General features: G+C 40.9%; 1 protein-coding gene across 1 annotated transcript in view; it reads left to right on the top strand.

The window, feature by feature from the left end:
• The first annotated feature begins 1,939 nt into the window (after positions 1–1,939).
• Positions 1,940–10,001, top strand: part of LOC140468101 (adhesion G protein-coupled receptor E3-like) — a 28,121-nt gene continuing 20,059 nt past the window's right edge. Inside the window, exons 1-6 of the mRNA XM_072564280.1 lie at positions 1,940–1,976; positions 2,751–2,897; positions 3,934–4,080; positions 5,755–5,804; positions 7,786–7,863; positions 9,577–9,754. Of these exons, the coding sequence (XP_072420381.1) occupies positions 1,940–1,976; positions 2,751–2,897; positions 3,934–4,080; positions 5,755–5,804; positions 7,786–7,863; positions 9,577–9,754 (637 nt within the window). The remainder of the gene's footprint in view (positions 1,977–2,750; positions 2,898–3,933; positions 4,081–5,754; positions 5,805–7,785; positions 7,864–9,576; positions 9,755–10,001) is intronic.

Genomic DNA, 10,001 nt, shown 5'->3' with positions numbered 1-10,001 from the left:
TTTCTTTCTTAAGAAAGCCCTACACTCTTTATGTTGAACACTTCAAATATCATTGCATTCAAAGCAATGAGCCAAGTGCTGGAAAGCAGGAATTGTGTCGATTTGAAGCATTCTTTGACAGTACAGACTCAATGGGCCAAAGGTCCTCTTTGAAACTGCATGCTTTTGTAATGTTGGACTGAAATAACTTGGTTTGCTACAAGACAGCAGCTTAACATTTTCTGATGAAAATGGCACCTGTCATGAAGAATTTTCTCTTTGACGGAAACCAATACCAGCCGTGACACAGGGAGACAGAGGTCAAGCAGGTGGTTAGACAGAAGCTTACAGCAGATGATCAGTACATGAAGGTGGTCAGGGAGATTCATTGTTGTTTTGTATTCCAGATATTTATGAGTGTGAGACAGACCTGTGTGGTTCAAATACAGCACGCATCCACACAAATGGTGATTTCTATTGCACCTGTAATAAAGGATTGTCTCAACCTCCAGTGTACGCACTTTTACTGATAAAACAGTCATGTCAAAAACTATTCTGCTTGTGATGCAACATCTGAAATATTCACCAGACTTTCACTCTTTAATACCGATACATATGTTCTTTACAACAACCTGACCTCACACTGTAATGCATCCCAGAATAATTGAGCTGTGTTTCTTTCTTCTTTGTTATGTATCCAAACTTCCCGACTATTTCAATTTCTAGAACATTCTCATTTTCGCGACTCCCTTTTCTGTACAGTAACATGTGGGAAACTCTCACCTTCAGAGCATTAATTGGAGACTCTGGATGATACACTTTGTAACATACCCACTGTGACATGGTATCTCCAGTGAGTGAATGGTCATGCAGGGGAGTCAAATCAAAGTAATACTGAAAAATAATTACTGAATCCAACTTTAATTTGACAGTTTGCAGGTAGCTAGCGTATTATTTTGATTCAGTGGTTCCTTGGCTTGACATTGGATGACGAGTTCATTGAGCTGCTTTAATGTTACAGAGTCACTGGTTTGGAGCATTAGTTTCTCATTCCAGCACCACACGTGTTGCGTGTGGTACAGACTGGGATTCAACTTCTGAGCTTTTCGTCTCTGAAAATTCAGTGACTGTTGTGTTATGTTTTACCCGTCAGGAAAACCTTCAGAGAAATGCCTGTGACATCGTCGCTGCATCACAGCAGGTGACCTAATGATATAAAGATCTCAAACTCCTTCTTACCTTCAGATCATTTGAAGCATGACATTGTACTGGAACCATTCTCTTCTATTGTCATGAAACAGCACAATAATTGCCCAGACACTTCGGTGTCAGTGGAATGAAATGTTTGCAAATAGTGCACGTATTGCATTTCTATTGGATTCTTCAGTACCACAACGCCCATGCCAGGTTTATTCCGGTACGAGAAATAACAAGATAGCTGTATCAGTTAAAACAATTTTTTGGACAGAAACACACACCAGCCAGGACACAGGGAGACAGAAATCAAACAAAGGTTTAGACACAGGCTTATAGCAGATGATCAGTACATGAAGGTGTCCAGGGAGATTCATGGTTATTTTGTATTCCAGATATTGACGAGTGTGAGACAGACCCGTGTGGTTCAAATGCAACATGCACCAACACATTTGGTGATTTTGAGTGTACCTGTAATGAAGGATTTGCCTCAACCACTGGAGAACATACCTTCACCGATAAAACAGTCACGCAGTGCCAAGGTAAAGACTATTCTATTTGGGAAATGCTACTTAAAACATTCACCAGACTTTCATTCTTTAATACTGATGCATTAGTTTGCCCACAAACCTGACTCTCACATTCTATTGAATCCCAGAATGATTCAGCTGTGTCTCTTTCTTCTCTGTTTTGTATCCATATTTCCTGAGTTCTTTCATCTTCTGTAAGACTCCTCTTTATGAGACTCCCTTTGCTGGATTGTAAAATGAGAGAAACTAATATCTTCACACCATTAATTCAAGGTTCTGGACGATACATTTGTTAAACTTGGTATCACAGTGACGTATCTTAAGCGATGAATATTCATGTCGAGGAATCAAACAAAGTAGTCCTGAAAAATAATTACTTCATCCAGCATTAAGCTGACATTTCACAGGTAGCTCGCATTCTATTTTGATCTGATTAATCCTTGGCTTGACATTGTAATAATATAGCAACTCAATGAATTCATCCAGAGTCACTCTTTTGGAGCATCAGATTCTCATCCCAACACATGGTGCAGTCTCATGTTCAATTTCTGAGATTTTTTGCTCGCAAAATCGATTTACTGCTGTGTTATGTTTGAAGTCAGTCAGTAAAATGTTCAGAGAAATGCTTGTGATATCATTACTGAATCACTGGATGTGACCTGATGGTATAAAGATATCACACTCCATCTTACCTCAGATCATTGGAAGCATGACCCTCTATTTTACAACCATTCTCCTCTGTTGTAATGAAACAGGAGAATATTGGCCCAGACACTTCTGCATCTGAAGAATATAATGTTTGCGCCAAATAATTAGTTGTAACAAATGTTTGTTGGATTCTTCAACACCACAACATCCATGTGAGGTTCATTCTGGTCTAGGAGATAACAGGATTGCCGTATCAGGTAAACCAATGTCTTGGGTGGAAACTCACACCAGACAGGACACAGGGAGACAGAAATCAAACAAACGTTTAGACACAGGCTTATAGCAGATGATCAGTACATGAAGGTGTCCAGGGAGATTCATGGTTATTTTGTATTCCAGATATTGACGAGTGTGAGACAGACCCGTGTGGTTCAAATGCAACATGCACCAACACATTTGGTGATTTTGAGTGTACCTGTAATGAAGGATTTGCCTCAACCACTGGAGAACGTACCTTCACCGATAAAACAGTCACGCAGTGCCAAGGTAAAGACTATTCTATTTGGGAAATGCTACTTAAAACATTCACCAGACTTTCATTCTTTAATACTGATGCATCCAGTTTGCCCACAAACCTGACTCTCACATTCTATTGAATCCCAGAATGATTCAGCTGAAGCTCTGTCTTCTCTGTTTTGTATCCATATTTCCTGAGTTGTTTCATCTTCTGTAAGACTCCTCTTTATGAGACTCCCTTTGCTGGATTGTAAAATGAGAGAAACTAATATCTTCACACCATTAATTCAAGGTTCTGGACGATAAATTTGTTAAACTTGGTATCACGGTGACATGGTATCTTAAGCGATGAATATTCATGTCGAGGAATCAAACAACGTAGTCCTGAAAAATAATTACTTCATCCAGCATTAAGCTGACATTTCACAGGTAGCTCGCATTCTATTTTGATCTGATTAATCCTTGGCTTGACATTGTAACATTATAGCAGCTCAATGAATTCATCCAGACTCACTCTTTTGGAGCATCAGATTCTCATCCCAACACATGGTGCAGTCTCATGTTCAATTTCTGAGATTTTTTGCTCGCAAAATCGATTTACTGCTGTGTTATGTTTCAAGTCAGTCAGTAAAATGTTTAGAGAAATGCTTGTGATATCATTACTGAATCACTGGATGTGACCTGATGGTATAAAGATATCACACTCCATCTTACCTCAGATCATTGGAAGCATGACCCTCTATTTTACAACCATTCTCCTCTGTTATAATGAAACAGCAGAATATTGGCCCAGACACTTCTGCATCTGAAGAATATAATGTTTGCACCAAATAATTAGTTGTAACAAATGTTTGTTGGATTCTTCAACACCACAACCATGTGAGGTTCATTCTGGTCTAGGAGATAACAGGATTGCCGTATCAGGTAAACCAATGTCTTGGGTGGAAACTCACACCAGCCAGGACACAGGAAAACAGAACTCAAACAAAGGTTTAGACACAGGCTTCTGGCAGATGATCAATACATGAAGGTGTCCAGGGAGATTCATGGTTATTTTGTATTCCAGATATTGACGAGTGTGAGACAGACCCGTGTGGTTCAAATGCAACATGCACCAACAACATTGGTGGTTTTGTGTGTATCTGTAATGAAGGATTTGTCTCAACCACTGGAGAACATACCTTCACCGATAAAACAGTCACGCAGTGCCAAGGTAAAGACTTTTCTACTTGGGGAACACCATTTAAAACATTCACCAGACTTTCATTCTTTAATACTGATGCATTGATTTTTTTTCCAAAGACCCGATTCTCACACTGTAATGGACCCCAGAATAATTCAGCTGTGGTTCTTTCTTCTCTGCTTTGTATCCATATTTCCTGAGTTGTTTCATGTTCTGTAAGACTCTCCTTTCTGAGACTCCCTTTTCCATATCGCAACAGGTAAACTAATCTCTTGGAGAGATATTCACACCAGCCAGGTCACAGGGAGACAGAGATCAAACTAAGGTTTAGTCAGAAGCTTCCAGCAGATGATCAGTACATGAAGGTGGTCAAGGAGATTCTTTTGGGCAGGAAATATCTATTGTCCCTGTAATGAAGGATTTAGCTCAACAACTGGAGAATGTTCTGTTCCTGGTAAAACTGTGCCAAGGTAATGACTATACTGAATGCAAAACAACTTCTAAAACGTTAAGCTATCCTATCTGTTATTGGCACGTCCTTGACAATCATGCTGTAATGAATCCCCAAAAAATTGTTCTGCGTCCCTTCAATCTCTGATTTGTACCTCTGCTCTCTGACTCTATTCACTTTTGTAAGATTGTCATTTACATGCCGGCCTTTTTTGTACAATGGCCCAGAAGTTCCGGTCAGGTCAAAAAGCCTATTTTCGACATTGATCAAATACCCATTTACTTTTCAATGTCTCCCATGTTGGAGAAACTTGAATAGGAGCCTCCTGTTTCAAACCTGCACTGGAATCCATGCCATCAAGAAAATTGCCATAGAAAGCACCCAATCCCTGTTTTGCAGCAATCTGGCTGCATTCAGTGAATTAATTGTGCAGCAGCAGCAGATCCAGACACTTTGACAGCTCCTCTGAAAGGCAAAGTATTTCACTTATGTAAGTGTGGGAATAGTGTGGCATTTAGTTATAAGGGGTTAGGGTGCCAGGTGGGTTAGGGAGGTAGGGGCCAAGTGGATGAGATCCATGCTATATCGGTCATGTGGTATGCTGGGTGAACAAAGTGGGCATGGTGCTGGAGGTTAGATGCATTGTGTATGAGCTGTTGATGGTACTGGGGGGGGTGGGGTGTCAGGTGGGTGAGCTGGCAGGGTAACAGGGTCTAGTAAAACAGAGAATGAGGTCAGTAACACAATATATAGTGGGGTTCCAGGCTGCCAGGAAACTGTGAATGAATGCTTCACGCAGGTCAGGCTCAGGTAAGTGCTGACTCCGATGGTGGGGAGCATTCGGAGTGGGGCCAGGGAGAGGGCAGTGTCAGGCTTGGCAGGTGGGAGGAGGCTGTTGGGTCCAGAGGAGGGGGATGTTTTGTGCTCCAGTGGGTCATGTCAGTCACAAGCAAGGTCACATTCCTGCCTTGGAGAGGGCCTTACCATTTCTTCTAAAAGATGACACTTCCAACTCTGCTGCATTACCTCAGTATTGCAGTGGGAGTATCAGTCTAGGTTTTGTGTTCGTTCCAATGCAGCCATAACCTCTGTTTCAGGTTCTGCTCTCATTGGGTGGTGCTCACACTGAGCTCTGTTGTGATGTCACACTTAGTCATTCAGGCTGAGGAAGGCTCAATGTTAAATTCTTACAGCATTCACATTCATTTCTCCTGTCAGTGAGCGACATTTTAAATCTCTTCATTATTTTACAGAACTAAACAGGATCAACACAGAACAATGCAGCCTGAACAATTTTACAAAGGTAGGAAAGGTATTTCTAATGATTGGACACTGTGGTTATAGGGAGAAGTTTAGGATACCAAGTGGATATGTGTGCAGGCAAAGAGGAGATTGTGAAGAATTTTGACATGGCTGATATGAGATACTGGTTGGCCTAATGATGGTGAAACAATCACAGTTCATCGTCTACACTGTATAAAACTGAGAGCAACTTTTGGTGCCATCATATGTGCAGTTAAAAGTGGAAATGTGGATATTGTTCTCAATGATGACCTGCACCTCCACAGTGCAGAATGAGTGACTTGACGTGCAATTCAACATTTTACATTCAATTGAAATTCACAGAAAGGAAAACGATAGAGGTTTAAAAAAATGAATTTATTTCACAAGGGACAACTGAGCATGAGATGTTTGGTGGCAGAGTATCGTGAAAGGTCAGGACTATAACCCTTCACAAGGAGATAGAGCAAGGCACAGGATTATGGAACAAAAACTGGAATTGCTGGAAAAGCTCAGGAGGTCCAGCAGCATCTATGGAGAGAAAACAGAGTTAACGTTTTGGGTCCAGGGATACTTCTTCAGAATTGTGTGGGGCTGGGAACAGGTTGTTACGCGTGTTGAAAATGCACTGTGGGGAGGGGAGGAGGAGTAAACTATGGGTGAGGATGGAACCCAGAGAGAGATAATACAGTTGGGCAGACAAGGGACTGGGTAAAGGTCAACCTGGGAGAAGAAATAGCTGCAAATAGGGACCAGTAATAGCTGGTAATGGGTTGTTTGTGGTAGTAGCCAATGTGATGACAAGGCCTGGTGAGTGTGGGGTTGGGGTAAGGACATGAGAGAAGGTGCTCAGGCTCTAAAATTGTTGAACTCATTATTGAGTCCAGAAAGGTGCAGGGTTCCCAAGCAGAAAGTGAGGTGCCATTCTTCCAGCTTGTGCTGAGCTTCACTGGAGCACTGCAGCAAGCCTGAGACAGAGATGTTGGCCGGAAACCATGGCGATGTGTTGAAGTGGCAAATAACTTGAAGCTCAGGGTCATTTTTGTGGACCGAAGGTAGGTGTCCTGCAAAGAGCTCACCCAATGTCGAGGAGACCACATTGTGAACAGCAAATATAGTGGATCATTGCTTCATCTGAAAGATGTGTCTCGGGCCTTGGATACTGAGGTAGGAGGAAGGAAGCAGGCAGGACTTATTCCTTCTGCGATTGAAAACAAAGGTGCTATGGGAATGTATGAGGTGGAGGAATGGACCAAGATGCTCTGGAGGGAACAATTCCTGTAGAATGCTGACAAGGTGAGGGAGGGAAAGATGGCACATCCTGCTGGATGTGGTGAAAATGACAGCTAATAATCTTCTCAATGTGGATGCTGGGGGAATAGCAGGTGAGAATCTGAGAGGGATCCTATTGTTGGTGAAGCAGGGAAATGAGGGGGTGAGGGCTGGTGTGAAGGAGATGGGTCAGACATGGCTGAGGGCACCGTCTGACCCACGGTATCTGTTCTGATGATGCCATCTTCAAGAAGTGGGCCTCCAAAGACTCAACCTTTTTTCTCAACCAGGAATTCCCCACCATCATGGTTGATATCATTTTGTAGGGACCATTCTCTCTGGGCCATCCACTCCTCCTCCATTCCCAACACCTTCACATACCCCTTTAAACTCCCTTTCCTTTTGATCCCCTGTCTTTATAACTGTTTAGATGGTGTAGTTTTGTATTTGCCTGAGGTATCTAAAATGTTTTGATACATTCAGAGTGCTGTATGTATGCAGCTTATATACTTGTACCTATGTATCTTTATGCAAGACATGATTGTGTATGATCTATGGAACACATGATCTCTGTAACAGTGTACATGCCTATCACCTGTGCACTTATAGGTATCATATGTTTATTAACATGATCAATGAATCAGTCTGAGAAGGGATAAATGAATTTACTGAACTGAAGTTAACTCTCTTGCTTGAAAGATTTTGATGCCTCTTTTCTCTCCTTCACACAGATATCCCTGACTACTTACCATATATTTTGTTCATGGATTAACTCCACCATTAATCAGATTACTCATCAGAATGTACAGGTCAGTCATGACATACACCCCATTGCATCATGGGTAGAATATTGGAGCTGGTGACATCATTCTCTAAGATCATGACATAAAGTTCAGTCCTTTTCTTCCCCATTTCCCTTCACTCATTGTTTTTTCTTCATCAAAGCATTTAACTCAGTAAATTGCAAAGCTCTCTGGATTGGAGTGTCTATAAACTTTATCACAATCCTACAATTCCTTTGCAATGACATAACTGAGCAGGTGATCTGAAACAGATGCCTTGTACACGTATATTGAGCTGTTGATATTTTACATTTCGTCATCCCAAACAACAAATCTAATGCTACATTAGCCTTTGTGATTATGTGGTGCACCTGCATCCCAACATTATAGGAATCATGTACAAGGATACCCAGATCCTTCAGCACATCAGTGTTCTGCCGTCCCTCTCTATTCAGATAAAATTCTGCTTTTCTCTTCTTACTGGGAGAATGGACAACCTGATATTTTCCAAAATTATGCTCCTCTACCAAATTTCTATATCCCTTCTCTCCACCCATTTCCATCCCTTTGTAAACTCTTGCATGCCTCTTCAATATTTGCTTTCCTACCTGTCTTTGATTCATCAACAAATTTGGCCACAATGCACTCAGTGTTTTAAAAGCCAAGTCATGCACATAGACTACACAAAATTAACACTAGTTCCTAAGATAATCCCTCAGGTACCTGATTGCGAATCATTTACCTTGACATTTAATTTCCCCATTAAGTGAAAAATACTGGTTTAGTTTTGTCTGTGATGGATTGGTACAATGATTATGAAGATGTGGATTCCAGACGGGATCCCTCGGCTTCGAGATTGGTCAAACGAGTCAACAGAATGCAGTCTGTATAAAGCAAGATTATCTGTTTCATAAAGTAAGGCATCCTGACGCAATTCTGTTCAGCAACACAGACGTTAAAGCTTCTGTGCTCTGTGGCGAAATTGCACAATTACAATTGAACAATAAGCATTTTTATATGTTTTTTTAAGAGACATTACAGCCTTAAATACAAGAAAAGACCCATCAACTGTAATATGGTGACATTATTGACAGCACGCTAATCCAATGTTATTTCCTGGGAAATGATTCTTGTTTTACGTAAATCATCATCTCATGCTAGCAGTTCAAGGTTAGTTCGAATGGGCAATTAATGTGTCAGTATACATTTTACGAAAGCTCCATTGTTTGCATTATCTTCTATTCTAGCTAATTCAGCAAAGAAACAGGTTCACGAAGTCAAATCATAACTTGCAGCCATTTTGTTCTTAATGCAAAGCCTACATATATTTGTTGCTTCTAACAACAGCTAGAATCCAAAATTTGAATCCTCAATTACAGCTCTGAATTCTACAGCTTTTAAAATGATTGATAGGGGATGTCAGTCAACGACAGAGAAGCAATGGCCAGGTAACAGTGAAGAAACATGTTGAGACCCCAATGAGGGATTACACAATGATGTTCCAGCACAGAAACAGACCATTTGGCCCAACAATTTGTCCTTCTGGGAGTGCGAGTCTAAATGTTGTGCAGGAGCAGGATTTGACCCCGAGACAGAAGCGTTACCTGTTGAGCCGCAACTGGTCACCATTTGGTCAATGAGCAGATCCATTAAAAGGAGCAATGACAATCTTCGAATAAATGGCACTTGAGAAATTATTTGTGTTCGCTAGGATGGAAATGAATTGTTTTTTTCCTACAGGAAATCATTTCAAACTCCAGTGATATTTTAAGGAATTATTCCTTGTGGGAAAACATGGAAAAAGAACAACGACTCTATTCCTGCTCCATATTCCTGCAAACCATGGAAAATGTTGCCATTGTTGCCGCTCTGAATTTGTCACCTCAGGGAAACAGAACAATATCAACTGAAAATATCAGTAAGCTCAGCAAAAGATATTTTGTGTAATCGACTTTGTTCAATCAGCTATGTACATCACACAAAGAATCTTCATATTACTGACCTTACACAGTGTCTAGTACTGAGATATTAAACAAGTTCATCATTATTGGGAAATCATCCGATACACTTGTCAAGTGTAGATCCTGAATTTAAAATGTTTCAAGTCCCTTTCGGTTTATGATTAGATTAGATTAGATTCCCTACAGTGTGGAAACAAGCCCTTC

The sequence above is a fragment of the Chiloscyllium punctatum genome, chromosome 46, assembly GCF_047496795.1.
Source record: "Chiloscyllium punctatum isolate Juve2018m chromosome 46, sChiPun1.3, whole genome shotgun sequence".
NCBI lineage: Eukaryota > Metazoa > Chordata > Chondrichthyes > Orectolobiformes > Hemiscylliidae > Chiloscyllium > Chiloscyllium punctatum.
Note: the sequence above shows the minus strand (reverse complement) of the source record. Positions and strands in the feature narration are given on the sequence as shown.